The 18007-nt window shown below is 41.6% G+C and overlaps 1 protein-coding gene across 4 annotated transcripts in view; it reads right to left on the bottom strand.

Annotated features, from left to right (window-relative positions):
* FBXL4 (F-box and leucine rich repeat protein 4) overlaps positions 1-14350 on the bottom strand; it is a 54705-nt gene extending 40355 nt beyond the window's left edge. The window contains exons 1-4 of one of the 4 annotated variants that reach the window (XM_072332829.1): positions 14227-14350; positions 8004-8175; positions 6654-7243; positions 119-464 (exon numbers count right to left, since the gene is read on the bottom strand). In XM_072332829.1, coding sequence (XP_072188930.1) covers positions 119-464; positions 6654-7162 — 855 coding nt within the window. In that variant the 5' untranslated portion in view covers positions 7163-7243; positions 8004-8175; positions 14227-14350. Of the gene's footprint in view, positions 1-118; positions 465-6653; positions 7244-8003; positions 8176-13852; positions 13953-14093; positions 14137-14226 lie in introns of those variants that run through there. The other 3 variants (XM_072332830.1, XM_072332832.1, XM_072332831.1) reach the window with 3 other exon arrangements.
* Between the last annotated feature and the right edge of the window lie 3657 nt (positions 14351-18007).

Genomic DNA, 18007 nt, shown 5'->3' on the forward strand with positions numbered 1-18007 from the left:
AAGAGTCTCACAAAAGAATGCAAGGAACTTGGAAAAACAGCAGTCTTGTACTCCATACAGTACATTTGAACTCAATTATTAAGACAACCGTATTAAGTAAAAACATGACTTTTCTTACCTCATAAGGCAGCTTATCGAAGTATCCATTACTTGGCCATTCTCTGAGGGCAACAATGCTGAGCTGTTTGTTAAGAGTGTCCATTCCACAGCCATACTTTTCTTCATCCTCATCTTCATCAATATCATTCATATCAATCATTGAAGCCTTAAGTGAGAGCACAGGTCTCTCTTTCACACCATGTAGTACTACTGCATCTAATTCAGTGTAATAGTCCAGAAGAGAACTGTTCACTTCCAGTCGAATTAAGTTTGTGGGAAAGTTGATTTGTTTGATACTAGGTGTGAATTGCCGAGCCTGGGGACCATTCACTTTTGTAGGTGCCTCAGACCAGAGGACTTCCCACCTGTTAAGATAAGTGCATGCAAATACAGAGATTAAAGTTACAAAACCAATTTCAGAAGATAAGAGTGCATTTGCCGGAATTACTTAAGAAGAAAGAAACACAGTTGAAAGGCCAATGAAAATTGCTATGTTTGTCACTAGATTTGGTAAATTTCCAAAGGATGAATTTAACAGGGCACACTGTAATCATAACACATTTTCTCTGCATTGCTAACAAAGCAAACGGTATTCTCATTGTCATGCACTTGTGTTAGACTACCATTATATACACACAAATTGTTCTAACGCTTCACAGATGAGGTTACTGTAACCAGTAGATAAAAGATGTCTTAACAATGATTGCCTGTTGGTATAAATATGCAGGGAAGAGTCTTGTCAAGCAACTCATATGCACACCCAGCTGACCTCACTTTCCACACAAGGTTTTCACAAAACATACAAAGAGGGAAAAATAAACCCCACAGCCCTCACTAATTCACATCAAAGTAGTTCAAAATTGCAACATTAACAAAATCCTTTATAAAAAATACCTGTACTTTATCTATGTAAAGCAAGCAAAATATTACTTTTAGAAGTATTTATTTATCAAATTATTTTATTAATATAATGGTTAAATATCACCAGAGAAATAGAATCTTCACATCATTCTTTAAAAGGGTCTGCTAAAAAAAAAAAGCCTAAAATTTTCTAACTGCTAAACTAAAATAATTTTACTCCCTTTGATTTGGTGACAGAAGGTGGTTCAGGGCACGGACAGAACTTCCACACATACTTGCCTACACTAACTTCAAATCTCTTCCAGCATATGAACACCTTCTCCTCTCCTCTCCCTCATCCTCAAGTCCAGCATCTAGTCAAGAAAGAAGCCTCCAGCAGTCATGCTCCTGTTCCCTTTGATTCTGTGATTCTTCGGTGTACGCTTACAGCCACCCGAATGCAAAATCCAGACACTTTCCCATCTCTTCCACCTTTTCCACACCAGCCCAGTCCCAGCTCCAAAGATGTCTCTCAGCCTGCTTGTCCTTCCCCCTCAGGCCTCAGAGATGCTGGGCCTGAAAGAAAGCTTGGTACTAGGAAGTACAGCAGCACCTCTGCTCCTCATAACAGATGCCACTACCGTGAGCTTTCAAGTATTGTTCGGTACTGACAGGTGCTGTAGAGCATAGAGAAACATTACAGGTGCTTTGTTTTCCAGAACTAAATGATTAAACTGTCCATCATAACAGAAAGTAAAACACAATACATTAACAAGGCAGAGAAATCTGATATTTGCTCCTATTTCAAGGATATGAACATTAATCCATATTGGCTGAAATTTCCAATTCAAAATGGACATTTTTAGGAAAGCACAGACAAATTTTCCTATCCTGCATCATGCCAGTCACCACAAATACCTTACAGAACAATAGGAGGCTTGCAGACATCTTCCATCAAAGGAAAACAAAAAGCAGCAAACTAAAACCAAGCATGAAGAATTGGTGAACACATGGCATGCCAGCAAATACAAACACACTACAGCGTACATTGCTGTAAGATTAACAGTTTTGTTTTTCCAATATTTTATATTTTCATGAGAGACTTTCTACTAAGAGAATCATAGAATGTTTTAGGTTGGAAGGGATCTTTAAGATGATTCAGTTCCAACCCCTCTGCTACAGGCAGAGACACCTCCCTCAAGACCAGGCTGCTCAAAGTCCCATCCACTCTGGCCTTGAATACTTCTATGGAGAGGGAATCTACAACCTCACTGGGCAACCTGTTTCAGTGTCTCACCACCATCACAGTAAAGAATTTCTTCTTAATATCTAGACCTAATCTACCGTCTTCCAGTTTAAAACCACTTCTCCTTGTCCTGTCTCTACATCCCTTCTAAAACGCCCCTCCCCAGCTTTCCTGTAGGTCTCCCCAAGTACTGGAAGGCCACCATAAAACATTTCAATAATTTAAGAGAGGAACTTCAACTCTCAGAAAAAGTAATAGATTTAGTTCCACTGTCACACATCCTTGCACAGGTCAATTCCCTATGCGAATACTTAATGCTGGCACTACACATGACCTTTCTTGAACATACTCAGATCACCACTTGGTATTTTGCTTAGACACTTTCATATACTCACTCAGATTATCCTGAGAGAAACTCAAGGCTATTTTTTTCCTCACTAAATAATACGTACAGTATCACCAGCTTTTAACAGAACATGCCTTAGTTACTGACTTCTTCTTTGGTGCCCTGGAGAGAGGATTAACTAGCAGTAGCTCTAGAAGAAAATGCATCTGGAGGTCTAGATTCATCAAACTGCAAAGCAAGAATCTCCTTCAGTGCCTCCAGCTACCAGTCTTTGTAATAAACTAGAGAACAGTAAATCAAAGACACAGTGGGACTTTTACAGTCTTTTAAGACTCTGCATTACAAACCTGATGCTGAGGAACAAGATCAGTAACTATTTTCCATGGTACTTGTCATACTGCTCTCTCATCAACAGCCCACTAATCCATCTTAAATGGAGTTAGCTACTGGTTTAACTACAAAACCTCCAGTCTACAAGGTTGAATTTGCTGTTGTTCTCTTCTTTGGTGACACCACACACAAAACCAGGCCACTGCAATTGCTCTGAGCTGGGGTTGGTATGTATGTTCTTCCCTACCATACTCATTCTCTTAATACATCCACTGATGCAAGTGGAAGCAGTCTCTTCATTTAGGATCAATGCTTTGATTCTTTTTGCGCTACAATCTGAATGGGAGCAAAGACTGTATACTTGGAAATGGATAAAAGAAGCCTAATCTTCCAAGAGGCCACAGAAAGAACTGCATTTCTTATGTTCTGGAGTATTTTTCATTAGTCACCTAAAACCCTTTAGAACAGAGGTATTTCGAGTTTGACGATGAGTACCTGATTAGCTTCAATACTGAGTTTAGAACAAATGGAGGCAACCTTAAGATTCTCCAGAATATATTTCAAGCAAGAGAAGAAAAATTTACCCCTCAACAAATATCTGGAAAATCCAAAGAAAATTTTCTGTTGCCCCCCCTCTTTATCTAGGCTCCCTGAGCTCTCAAAAATCAAGTTAAATCAAGTGACTGAAGGTAGGCCATTGTCCTCAGGTCTAGCAGATGTACAGAAAAGGCTCATGAAAATACTACAAAGCACTAATGCTGCTTCAATAAGCTTTTAATAGCAATATGCCAGCAATCACAGTCATGACACAAGACTGCTCTTAACCAAGAATCAATCTGCTCTTAACCAAGAAGATCCCCTGAAAACAATCTATAGGCTACCTACAAGAAAATACCTCCTGCCTGCTAGTGTGTCAGGGATGCTTCAGCACAGTAGGTTCAACAGGTTCTGGAAAGCAGTCTGTGAGGACAGGACAAGGGGAAACGGCCAGAAACTAGAGCACAGAAAGTTCTACACCAATATGCTAAAGAACTTCTTCACAGGAAGAGTGATGAAGCACTGGAACAGGCTGCCCAGGGAGGTTGTGGATTCTCCTCTGGAGATATTCAAGACCCTCCTGGATGCCTACTTGTGCAGCCTGCTGTAGGGTGGGGGTGGGGGGTGGTTGGACTTGATCTCTGGAGGTCCCTTTCAACCCCTACAATTCTGTGATTCTGATTCTGTGAAACGGTACAACTACAAAAAACAGGATGTTGCCACTGATAGTTCTGGAACAGCTCCCAGTCCAGTAAAATGCTTAGCACCTTACCTTTGAGAAACAACCTTATAAGTATTACACTTCATCTGTGGAACACAAGCCAGGGGAAGAGGAAGTAAAAATTTTGAAAGTCACCAAAGCAAACAAACAAACAAAAAAACCCACCAAAAACAACACTTAAAACATCCCATCTACAAAGGAAGCAATCATTGCATAACAGTGAGGACATACAGCATGAAACATTCCCAAGCACTGCCACATACCCCAGACTAGTTAGAAAACTGCTTTAGAGCTTTTATAAAAGCACATGAATATGTGGTGTCACTATACGGTACGTGAGATAAGAGAAACTGTCAAATTAAGTTAAAAAAAGACCATGATTGAAGAAGAACAAGGGCCATTTTTTCTTTTATATTCTAAATTTAAAAATCAAAGTTATTTTTGTAAAGGGAAAAAGTTGAAAACTTCAGGAAAAAAAAAAAAAAAATTCTGACTTGAAAGCTCCCACTTAAACACACACAAACTCTTCCTGTCTGACAGTAACTAACAAAGCATCGGGAGCATCAGAATGTTTCAAAAGGATTGATACCGAAGAAGCCATTAGGGAATTGTCAGGAGTAAACATTCTGGATAGGAGAGGAGGAAAACAAAACACTGTCCTCATTACAGAATCTAGCTATATCTTATCCATCAAATACAGTACAAGAAGTAAAACAAAAGGTCTCTCTTTTCTGGTTAGGCTCAGCTGATGCCACGTCAGCTGTAGTGGCCCCAATTACTGTCATGAAAATGGGAAAATCTAGAATCTCGGTCTGAACACACCCCAAGAGTTATAAAGCAAATCCTAAAGCTTTTTAATGAGTATTCTTCTCTTCTATTTTCTTTTAGCTATCCGCACCTTCTTGTTTTTCAGCACCCTCTACTAAACAGCTCCTTCTCGTAACATTTCTTTATCACTTACAGATCTTTACATTAAATAGAAAAAAAAAAACAAAAAAACTTTAGGAACAAATAACTAGTTAGAGACTTTTTAAAGACAGCATAAGTTATTTCTCAGAAGGATATCCTTGCATTGCACTGAAACACACAATCTTACCATGACTCCAATGCAATACTGTCAACAGTTACAGAAATAATCTCTACATAAAATGTATCCTATGTCATTAAAGAAACAAGCAAAATTAAAGTTCACAGAAAATTGGCCAGAAGTCATTTCATATTAGGTTCTAATTTTTAAAAGCTGTGTTTACATCAGACTATACTATAAATAAGTTCTATATTAGTGCCAAACACTCCAACTTCTTAAGTTAGGCCCTATCGTTAACAGGTTGACCTATCACTGTTCCCTGAATTCAGAAGTTTAATTTAGACCCATAGAGTATCTACTCATTACATTAGAGAGCCGATCACTCACTAACCAACAGTAATTGACAGAACCACAAAAAAAATTACCTGGGAATTCTGAATGCACAACACGATACCTATTTTGTAGGACATATGAACAGACTACTGTTAAGAAGCATGGAATACTAAAACCTTAAGATATGCTTTCTAGCTGTATCTTTAAAACACAGGTCAGAGAAAAAACATCCAGCACCTAAGCATTAGCACTGCTTATACTGCCTACGTATGTACTTTAGATGAATATACCATTTGCTGCTATTCTGTTTTCCATAGCATGTATATTGTTAAGTCCTTTGTCCAATAGTTCTCCTTTCCTCTGCGAGTCTGGTATAACTTCATCCCTTTTTGATAATACTTTGCATGCACCTACAGCTTTTCCACACCACCTTTTCCCCCCACTATACTCTAACACATTCTCTCTCCATTCTATTTCCAGACCTACTCACTACGAGCTTCACACATCATTAACTGCATTTTTCCTTTATCATCTTACTATTCCCCAGGTCTTACTCTCCCTCCTCCCCAGCTCCCAAACTGGAACTTCATCACAAGTTCCAGCTATGAGGAAAAACAAATGGATTGCTTTTGGTCTGTGAAACAAGCCTAAAATCAACTGCGACTCACACCTGTTGATCAGATAAAAAAAAAAAACACCAGACAGATGATGACACCTTCTGTCTAACCATTCTATACTTCTGGCTTTAACCTCATTTCCACATGAAATGTGTTATAGTGCTTGATTCTACTATACATACAACCTGCAGCATGCAGAGAGAAGAGTTTATGGTTTCTTACAGCAAGGTGATACTGCAGCCATAAGTCCTGAGGCCCTTTTGGGCAATTTTCCTCTATTATTGGAGAGTTACTGAGAAATGCCATTTCACAAGGGACTTTTGAGAACATGTAGTAATTATTGCTCTGAAAATTCCAACGCACACTGTTCTTATCCAAATTAAATCTGATGTTAGGATCTGTGTTAACTGATAGAAGGAAATAAATCCACATCTCTCAAGTCACTACAAAGACAGGTCAGCACAGTTTTAAACACACACAGAAATAAAAAATTAGTGGGTCAAACATGTTAACATATAGGACAAAGTAGTGTTCTAAAGCACAAAAAGAAAAATTACCTTACTTCAGCCGGTGGGTTTTGTGAATAAGGATTCGCAGAGCACGCCAAAATCCTAACTACAGCTCCGGGATGATACGTTTCCAGAATGTGCACTGCAGTGGGATACACTGGCTCCTCAAAAGCAAGTTCCACATAGTCCTGGCTACAGAAGGTGGTCGGAGTCCTCTTGAACGGCAGCCGAGCGCTAGGGCAGTGATCCCACCAGGTCCCATAAGTTCGAAACACGGCAGTCTGAGTAAAGTCACCAGAGCTAGGGTACACGTTTGGAATACCTGCCAGATTCCACATGGTATAAGACATGCTGTTTTCACTACCATAATGAGAGCTGAAATCCAACACTTCTTTGGCATACTGAACTATCTCAACATTGATAGGTAAGGCTCGGGTGTTTGATTCAATAGCCCTCCGGCTGTTCATCTCCCCTCTTGTAGCTGTCCTAGCTCGGCGCCGAAGGCACATATAGTAAAACATGCTCAGAACTGTTAACATGGGAAACACTGGTGGCATCTAGATATGACTCATGAAGATGCAAAAGGTCAGGAGTCCTTTATAAGGTGCAATAACAGCTTGTGGTGTTTTGAAATAGAGCTGACAAAACAGAATGAAGAAACACAGTGAGCAGATAAAATATGTCCTAAAAAACAAACTTCAGTCTTTCAAATATCCTCTTAAACAACATACTGCTATTAAAACATTAACAAACTATCACATTTTATGACAATTATTGATGTGCAGGTTACTAAGTGTGGTTTATCACTTACTGTGTTTAAAAAAAGAAGATTATGAAGTAACATTAGCCAAAACTAACCCTCAAGTAACAAAACATTAGTTCTGAAATTAAGTATTACTTGCGAGAGTCTACCAAGAGCAATAAAAGAAAAAATAACTTTCACTGACACATGAAGTCAAGTATGAAATTAAATCTTCCATGGTAAACAACTGCAGAAGTTGTTTCCAAATTTATAAACAAAACTATCTGTAGTGCCGCTTTAAAATAACTTAAAGAAAAAACAACTTTTGAAATAATTAGTTGGATACGTAGACAAGCTGCAGCAACATAAAGCGCAACAAAAGTTGTTACTTCACTGCTTGTAATTCCCAACAAAATTGTTCCTAGAACCCAGATTACTTCATTTAAAGAGAGCTCAAGTATATCCAGACTACAATAAAGTGCACACTCTTCAAAGACAACTCATAAAGAAGTTGGACAGCTACCCCAGCAAACCTATTACTGTAATTTGTGATTTTTATTCAGAGTAAAACAAAATTGCTTAATCTAAACTAAAAACTTAATCCTTCCCAGATCAGAGAACTAGACTGGACAGTTTCACAAAAATGCTGCCATTACCCTTTGAACTTGTCCATGACAGCATTAACCAAACACTGAAGGGCTGCCAGCCTCCTGAAGGATGTTCACAGTTCATTAATAGTATCATCTTCTTTTAAGCCACGCAACAAAGTAAGTCTTCAGAAGAGTCAAGGCATCAGAAGCAGAAGTCCCCATTAAAAGCATTTCAGTTCTGGTAAGGGAAATATTTTGATTTATGTAACAATTCAATAATTTATGTAACAATGTATATTTGCACAGACAGCCTTCCTGAGGAAGAGAAGAGAAGAGAAGAGAAGAGAAGAGAAGAGAAGAGAAGAGAAGAGAAGAGAAGAGAAGAGAAGAGAAGAGAAGAGAAGAGAAGAGAAGAGAAGAGAAGAGAAGAGAAGAGAAGAGAAGAGAAGAGAAGAGAAGAGAAGAGAAGAGAAGAGAAGAGAAGAGAAGAGAAGAGAAGAGAAGAGAAGAGAAGAGAAGAGAAGAGAAGAGAAGAGAAGAGAAGAGAAGAGAAGAGAAGAGAAAAGAGAAGCACAATTAAGGATACCAGCATGTTTTACACAGCCTAAACTGAACCACAAGTAAAACAAACAAGCGAGTTTAACTACCAGGAAAAGCCAAAATAAAGAAGAGCCTCTATATTAAAACTTTACAACAGTGAAGAAAGATTCAAAGCTGAACGTTTTTTTTCAGTTCACAGAAGAGCTCTATCGTACTCCCTACTAATAAAGATCCTCTTACACATGCTTGTCCCATATTTAGCAGCCACTCCATACCTGTGTGACGTAAACTGTTAGATTTACCACCACATAACAGGACTTGGACTGTATTCTCTGATTTCTGCTAGTGGTACGCAATACACTAGGGCAATAATACAGCACTGCATAATCACACCCCCTACTATCACAGACTGTTTTTCTGCTGGCTTCCAGATTAGCTTATTTGTCTGCTTTACCATGAAAAACAAGGAGCAGTGCCCGCAACCTGCTAGGGGCTGGCAGAGAGATGACTAAGCATATCTCAAAATAAATGTCTTCAACAGCCTGTGCTGGGGTTGCCAGTTAGCGTATCTCAGGGTACGTCGTAACCGCTCAACCAACAGCGATGCATCAAACTGTAATTAATATGATGCCTCTTCATTGCTTGGGGGACAAAAAGCACTGTTACCACTTGGAATGGGTACATGTGGGGCCATATTTTGCCATACGGAACGGGTAGATATGGGGCCATGCTTGAGAGTTCTTTTCAAAGCAAAAGTTTAACCTACAGCACATGAATAAGCAAAACAGATAGGAAACAGAGTAGCTTTTGTATGCAGTTCAGCATGCGTATTACTTGGGTAACTTCTCATAGTCACAAAATGCACATATGAACAGCTCTCTTCCGTTAGAACACTGTCAACAAGGCGCATGCAGGAACAGATAAGGCTGCCTGTGCTGTTTGGCCCTCTTACTCATGACAGTGAGAAAGTTTACTAACGAAGTGTTCAGTTCTCACTTCCTTGCCTCCTCTATTATTAGCTTGTTGTTTAGTTCCTATCCTTCATTCAGCTTCACATGTTGACATAGCTGTCAACAACATGAATTGCTCCTGACATTCAGAGCAGAAGGAAACGCATAAGATGGCATTCTGGATCCACTTTAAGCTCTGCTGGAACGCCAAAGCCAAATAATGTCACATTTTCCCCAAACATCCTGTTGAACCATCTTTTAGAAAAGACATTGGAGAATAAAAAGTGCTAATCCTCCCCATCTCCTCTAAAATTAAAAAAGAATAAAATAGAATAAATTAATAATAAAGTTATAATTTCAGCACAGGGCTGCTGTAAGACACAAGCAAAGTTTAAAAATACATTCCTCTTCTGCAGTTTACCCCCCCTTAAATAAAGTCTCTGTACAGTTATGCCAACAGACATTAAACGTCAACAAACTCACTGTTGCCAAGCCCTGGCATCGTGTGTCAATCAGCACAGACACGAGCTTCTAACAAAGTTTCACTGATGAGCACAGATTGAAGCCTGCTCCACATATCTTAGGACTTTACAGAGCTCAATTCAGAGTCAACCAGTTGGGGTACGTCAAGAGCAGTTGCGAATCATTGATCTCACACATGCACCCTACATGACTTCACATCCACAGTGTGAACTCTGAGGTTCCTCCAGTCACAGCCCAGCACACTACCAACCTGCTCGTGATGAGTAGCACAAACTCAGGCACGCTCCCTAGTCGCTCACAAAGAGGAGGGTAACCAGCTGGCTGAGGGCCATTCTCCCTATCAACTTCAATGATTTTCATAAAATCAATAAGAATCTGACAGCCTTTAGATTGACACTGTTCTTTCTATTTTGGCTGACATGGGCCAACAGGCTCAAGTTGGGAGGTAGAAAGAAAAAGATCACAGCACACAGATTTCATATAGAACACCCTAGTCTGAGCAAAGCAAGTGAAGGGAAATTACTTTTAAAGAGAAAAAAGTAATATAGGATATAGCAGCTTACATAAAGTTAGAGGAAAGAGAAAAACATCACAAAAGAAGGATAAATAAGGACTAGGACTACTGTAAAAACATAAACGCTCCTTTTGACGTTTTAAAAGCATTAACAATTATGTGGAGTTAAAAGACCAATGGAAAATTGTTGAGGAAGTTGAGGGATAATAAGCTAGTGAAGAATTACACTAAACATGGATCAGTAGGGCCAGGTGATGTAGAGAGATGTCCAGAAACTACCACTTGGTTTGATGTCTGATTAAATGGATCTAAACCCAGCAGGTATAAAAAAGGCAGGCCCTGAGCTAGGCAAAGCATCAGGATAAACATCTCTGGAGCTTATGTGGAGAATTGTTTTTCTTCCTAAACTGCTTGATCATTTTTAAGAAATCCACTTGGACATACGCTGCTACATCTTCCAGTCTCTGACAGTACCTCTGTCCTATTGTACATTCACAGAATTACAATACCATTTAGGCTGGAAGAGACCTTAAGGCCCACCCAGCTGCAACCCCCTGCCATGGGCAGGGCTGCCCCCCAGCTCAGGTTGCCCAGGGTCCATCCAGCCTGGCACTGAACACCTCCATGGACTGGGCACCACAGCTTCTCTGAGCAGATGTGCCAGCACCTCACTGTCCTCTGAGTGAAGAATTTCTGCCAACAGCTACTGCATTACAAATAGAAGTTTAATAAAGGTTTCTTATAAATCTATTTTATACTCCTCCTAAGCAACAGGCCTCTTTCCTTTTGTTTGCTCTCTTTTATAACAGCTTTTTTTTTTTTTCCTTTCAAGATACTGCTAAACAAGTAGAAATTGTGCTACAGAATGCCAGGACCACCAGCAGTCCCCACCAGCTAAAACAGAGGGCACAAGGGCAATTTTTTATTGATCCAACACCACACCACGACCAGCAAGGACAATGCGAGGTGCTACACCCTGTCTACATCCCTGCTTCACAGCCACAGAGCAGGTCCCATTCCCACAGCAGCTTCAGCTCTGGGGCCTACCCAGATCCATTCAACCTCCCTCCTGCGAGGGCCCACTTCAGCCAGCTCAGCTCCTGGACCAACATGTGACTGCCTCACAGAAATCAATGCTGGCACAAAGGAGCAGCCAGAATATGAGCCAGGTGTCACCAAGCTCAAAGCACCATGGAAGGGGTGCCTTCAATTTTACACAAGAGATGGGACTCAGCGAATCAAATTAAGCTAGATCTAGAATAAAACTTCCTTTGGAAAGAAATGCTACTTTCTTTCAAAATACATTCATTACTTAATTGACAGTCGTTTCAATCACATGAGGAAATTCCCTTCTTCTATATAATTAACACTATATACGTGAAAAGCCTTCTGAGACTAATTCACCTCTTTCTTCTTTCAACACATCTATCTAAAGAAAAATGTTGTTTCTCTACCTATTTCATTGGAACAGACACTAAACAAAAGCATTCAGGAGTGCTAGATTTCTTTGGGCTACTTTTTGGTCAGGAACTGGAATGGGCTGGTTGCCCAGGGAGGTGATTGAGCCACCATCACTAGAGGTGTTCAAGAAACATTCAGATGTTGTACCAAGGGACACAGTTTAGTGGGGAAATATTGGTGACAGTAGGACTGGATCATCTTGGAGGTCTTTTCAGACCCTGTTGATTCTATAATACTATGACACTTCATCCCTTTTCACAGGGCATATATGTACACAAACATGTTTTCCAGCTTTCAGCTAACCCATCCTGTTAATGATTATTATTAATTTTGGATTTTCTGTAAACTCGCTAGTATTCAATCTTCTCCCATAAGCTCAGAAGCAGGGTACGTGTACAATACATAGGTATTTGCCAGCCAGAAAGCTAGAAAAATGTGGGAAATATATACCAAAAATAACGGAGGGCACCTAAGCAGAGGATATGTGTAAAAAGCATACATTAAGAAAAATAGAAGCTGGTGTATTTCATCCCTGAGCAAAACATGGTGTCAGAGCAGAGTTCATGCTATTTCAAGAGAAGTAAATGCTGTATATGCGAGCCACAGGTACACAGAGTTTGATTTTTAAAAGACGGAAAGGCAGTGACTTCTCTTTACAGCAGCTTTGCTAATCTCACACTGGGGTGTCTGCGTAGTTTTCTTTCACTTGAATGTAAAAGAAATGGCAACAAGGACAAATTATAAGGAACACATAAATGACAGAAACAATAAATTGTATTAAAACTATAGAAAGATTAATGTGATTTCGTGTACATGTATCAGCTAGAAGATGGTCAGTGAGAAATCTCTTCATATGTCAATGCACAGAGAGAACACTGGAGCTTTACATTATAAGCTAAAACAGAGCATTTTTACCCTAAGTGAGCATCTCTCACTGTTGATTATGAAGATATATCAGTGTCTGCACTCAAACTATTGAGATTTGGAGCTGAAATTAATTAGAAATTAATAAGCTCTTACAACATAGTTTCTACTCGGGCCCTACCTTCTGTTTCTTCACGCAGTGTGTTCTGGCAGTAAAAACTCTTGTCATTTTACATATGTGAAACTTCTAAACCTACAGCCTGCAACAACAACAGAATGTGAAGACAATTCTGTCCATTTAAAATCTTTACTGCGTTGTTGTCATGAGCAACAAAACACAATCTGAGCATCTCAAATTATTTCACTAGTTGCTCCTCCTCCCTGCAAGGACCAGAGCTCACTTAGCGTGCAAGTACTGCCGGGACCAACGTTACTTGAGCATCTGTTATGTAGCCAAGGTGACCACACTGCCTGCTGGAGCTTGTCTCGTCATCACAGAAAACACTTCCCACTATGTGCAAATCACCAGGTAAACCTTATTAAAGCATAAAGCCAACAGCACTGTACCACTTCATTCTGAACATCTGGCCTACTACCTGCAGTGGAATCCTCCTTCTCTTTCAGGAAAAAGGAAAGCCACAATTCTCATGTAGCTCTAACCAGCTCTATGGCCTTCCTCTCTTTGTGACTGATCTAAAGCCCAACACTCGTGGCCTTGCAGCCCCAGGCTTTGGGAAGCCCAGGTATTAGCACTACACAAGCAATGTGCTAAACTTGTACACCACCTCACTCAGCACTGCTCTCAGTAAGCAAACCAAGGCCACTGTCTCACCGTGGTTAGTTCACAGTGCTGTGCAACCGTCCCACACGTTCACAATCTGCACACCACTGACCGGCCGGCCAACCACCTCCTTCCTGCAGGTCATCGTCCCGCGGCCATCAGGCCACTCTGTGACTGCCATCCGTCAGGCTGCACAGATGACAAACAGCTCACAAGGCACGAAACACCCCAACGCAGTTACCCACCACCACTAAGCAGTGCCAGCACGCTGGCCTTGTTTTGCCCTGCCAGCTGCAGCACCACCACGTGCCTCCCGCTGTACCTGCGGACAGCCCGCTGCCTCCAAGCAGAGAAGCGCCACACGTTCTAACGCCTCGCACACCTTCGAGCTCCCCAGACACGTGCGCTCCCCCAGCTGCCCGCCCATCGCCCAGCTCTCCCCAGCACCGTGCCGAGGCCTAGTACTACGACCGCCCTCCGGAACGTGCTACGCAGCCGAGCACCAGAGCCCCGCTGCCACTCGCCCGCACCCCGTCCGCCCGTGAGGCCCGGCACGCACACACCTGCGCCCGCCCGCGCCCCGCCGCTAGGCCGGGCCCACCGCCGGCCACCCCCTCCCCGCTCTGCCTCGAGAGGAGGAGCCCAGACGAGCCTCCCAGCCCCGCCCCGCCGCCCCGAGCTGAGCCGCCGCCGTACCCCTTCGCAGGGCGGAGCCCACCGCGCCGCCGCGCCAAACGCCGCCGGAAGCCCCGCACGGCGGGAGAGGGGGGGCGTCACCGCACGGGGCGGAGCTGCCGGCTGCGCGTGCCCGCGGCGCGGCGGGGGCGGGCGCTACGGCCGTGGCGGGCGGGGCGCTGGGGAGGGGCGGTGGATGGGTCCGGCCCGCCTGGTTTGAGCGGGATGGCTTTCGGTGGTGGTTATAATTGCCACAAGTAGTGGAAGGGGGTTGAGCAGAGTCCTGTCTTGCTTGTGTCTTTCGTGTTTTCTGCCCTTTGCCTGACGGCTGTCTGAGAGCCCCTCTGCCATTGGCAGGCCTGTGTCTGTTGTACTTCTTCCTCTAGGCTTGGGAAAACGGCTTGTAACGCCAGCCTGACCGAACTCTTAACGTGGTGCTGGGGCGCCGGCATGCCATCAGGGAGCCCTGATGTTAGCTGAGCCTAATGAGTGCTTGCTCCAGTGCATTGCGGTGCCTCTGGAGACGCTAACTGGCACGCTGCAAAATAAGTGTCATCTTTTGCTTCCGCACTCCTTAATTTGATACACATGCCCAAGCACCCGTGCTTTTTGAAGTGCAGTTTCCAGGTCCTGCGGTGCTCAGAGATGGCTGTCAGGACATGCAGCCCTCCCGCATCTCCAGCGATGCTCCACAGGAGATGGTGCTGTGAGAGGCATGTGACAGGCTGTGATCCTGGCTTGCTGTGCCACTAGGAATCTCTCAGGCAGTCCTTGCTCTGCCTGGCATTTGCCTTTAGCATAGGACATCTTTAATCATCTTTAGCGTTTGCAGGAAATCCCACTCAAGCTCATCAATACCTTCTGATTTTTTTTCTGTGCATGCAACAGTTTCATGTGCAGGCAATTAGAGCAAGTGGAACACGATGATCGTTTAATGAGGCGATCTGCAGTATGGGCACTAGAAATAAGTTATGTTTGCTTCAATGTGAGGCATAACACAAAAGAGATCTATTATTTAATCTTTTCTAAACAGCGGATAAAGGAAAGCTGCAGAACACAAGGAGTACATTTTCTTAACTTACTCCCAGTCCTTAAGCAGAACTACATTAAGATAGATTCACATTAATAGAATGAAGTAAAGCTGAAATCATTTTAATCAGTGGATTATTTTTAATACAACAGACTCAGCCAAGTATAAAGTGCAAAGCAGCATTGTGTATGCAGGGCACTGTTGCCATTGGAGTGAGTTGTTCTCTCTCTGCATCCCAGGATATTAACCCACCATAGGAAACAGCTCGCTGCCTCTTGTGCCGGCATTCCTGCTTTTTGATTTGTGAAATTACATATATTCTTTGAAGTGGAAGAGATAGTATGTTAAGTCAATGAGACTCTTCACTCAATACATTTAAATGTTCGTACATGTTCTCATGAACCAGGACTAACAAGTCCTTGCTTTCTGTGCCAGCTTGAATGAAGTGAGAAAAGAATTCCCTTCTATTCCTCTGGCTGTTTTTGCAGAGGAAATGTTTTATTCCCTGTGTTTTGTTCTTTTCCCATGTCACGCTGTTTTGCATAGCATCCTCGGCTATGCTCTATGAAAACACCACATTTTGCAGTTAATCACATTTGCTGCATTTTATCTTCTTTTTCTTTTTTTTTTCTCCTGTGTTTTTATTAAAAGATAAAGAGGACACACCACAGCACAAGTACGTGCTTAAACGTTATATGCAGTTAAACCTCTGCAGTACTTCATCTAACAGTCTCTGTGCTGCTTGGCGCTGGTTCTTAGCAGATCATGCACAATTTAGACTCTGCAGTCACTGGGGCAGGAGCAATATCTTGCTCTGTCTTCTGTAGAGCACCTCGTATGTATGATCAAATTATACAACAAAATGTGTTGCAACGTTTGAGTACCTAAAGACTGCAGCTAATGCAGAAGCACTCTGCCTGATATGTAATAATAATAATAATTTAAGAAAGAATCAGAAGAAAAAAGAAATGATTTAACAAAATACAGCATTACCTGTCTTATCATGGTTAAAAAATATCATTCCCTTTTATCTTTCTGCAGAAATATACCTATGAGCAGTAATCCTGAAGCCTGGAAAGGATGCCTTAACTGAAGACTTTGTGAGGTTTTTAATGAGGATTAGGGAATTTGAGATAATATAAAGCACTGTATCCAAGGAGGTTGTTGTGCAAGAATCTTCAGACAAGTTTTAAATCTGAATCCTTTGTCAGCAGCAGTAGGATCCAGTAAGGATAATATGCTAATTTTAACCAGCAATAGTCTTCATATAGGGATCTAAAGAGACAGAGAGAGATATGATCTTATTAAGCTTTTGTGTTGACACTGCACAGCTTGTTACTGTACTCAATTGAAATTTAAGAGCGGGAATATAAAGCTTGTATAACATGTATAGTAAGATATACAGTAACACTGAAGCCTGAATAACAATTGGGAGAATAAGTAAGAAATTCCCTTAGCCCTTGGGCTACCACCCCTTCTCTACTCCAGCAGACAAGTAAATGCTGTAGGTGTCTATGTCGTAAAAACTTTCCCAGAGGCAATTCTGGCAAAACACCTACTTTCTTCACACCGGACCCATTGCTTTAACCTTCTGAATGTCAGATTTCTAAAGCTAAGTGCTTCTGCTGCACTGCCAGCCGCTTCTGGTCTCTGGGCTTTCCTTGCAGGCTGCTAGGAGTGCAGAACAGTATCACAGGAATGTGTGCTCAAGGAACAGGGACAATCAATTCTCTCGTTACAACTAGAAAGGGTTACAAGGTACATTTGAGCAAGGTCTTGTTTTTCACGATGAAAGGAACGTTCTAATAATTAGCGGGACTCTGTTTTACTGAGTTTATGGCATTGATTGGCTGCGATTCTTAATCGGCTGAAGTTTCTTTTATCACTCCAGTACTTTTTCATATTCTCTTGTATAATGGCTGCATGAACCTCACTGGCAGCAAGGAGCAGATGACTGGTAGTTCTGAAATAGTTATGTGTAAAGGCCACACTGCATTTTCTTACTATTTTTTTAGCACAAAAGCCAAGAGAATACATACAGGTGCAGTGCAGTACTTCAATACCACATTTTTTTCAATGGAGATATGTCATTTAGCTTCACAAGAACACATTGTTAGCCTCTCATCAAGCATCACATAACTATTTGCAATCCTTTAGAACATGTTCATATGACCAGATATATTTTTATATGTCAGTTGAGTTCCGTGGTGGCAAAACTGTCTGTGGCAAGATCAGTCAGAGAAGAGCTCAGCAGAGCTGAATGCTTACAGAAGACAAACAGTAAGTTGATTTCACCCAAGGGTCGGAAACCTAGAGAAGTGTGAAAAGTACTGCAAAGTTCCTATCGCTGTTCCAGTCAGTTCAATAGGAGCACTGTTATCAGTGTCAATGAACACAGAGTTGCCTGTGCTTTGCAACCAATGTCTTAAGATTCCAACATGGAGGTTCAGATGTGAAGAAGTTTTCTTTCAGGAATAATGTGTGCATAAACTACATGCAGAAAAGTCACTGTCGCCTATATAAATGCGCTAACAGTAAAGACATATGCTTACTATTATCTAGGACCTTTATCCACTGCTATATAAGCATGAGACCAAAAGTGATGTATTTAAAAGCAGTATTAAAAATATTAAAAAAAATAAGAAAAAAGAAAAGAGGCTGATACTTCCCAAAATGTATAAGCTTTTAGCAGCCTATTTCAGGGGAGACTTAATTAACTCCAGCTTTTAATTAGAAACCTGTAGCCACCTCTCCCTCCTTGTAGGTGCCTGT

The sequence above is a fragment of the Excalfactoria chinensis genome, chromosome 3 (assembly GCF_039878825.1).
Source record: "Excalfactoria chinensis isolate bCotChi1 chromosome 3, bCotChi1.hap2, whole genome shotgun sequence".
In the NCBI taxonomy this organism is placed as follows: domain Eukaryota; kingdom Metazoa; phylum Chordata; class Aves; order Galliformes; family Phasianidae; genus Excalfactoria; species Excalfactoria chinensis.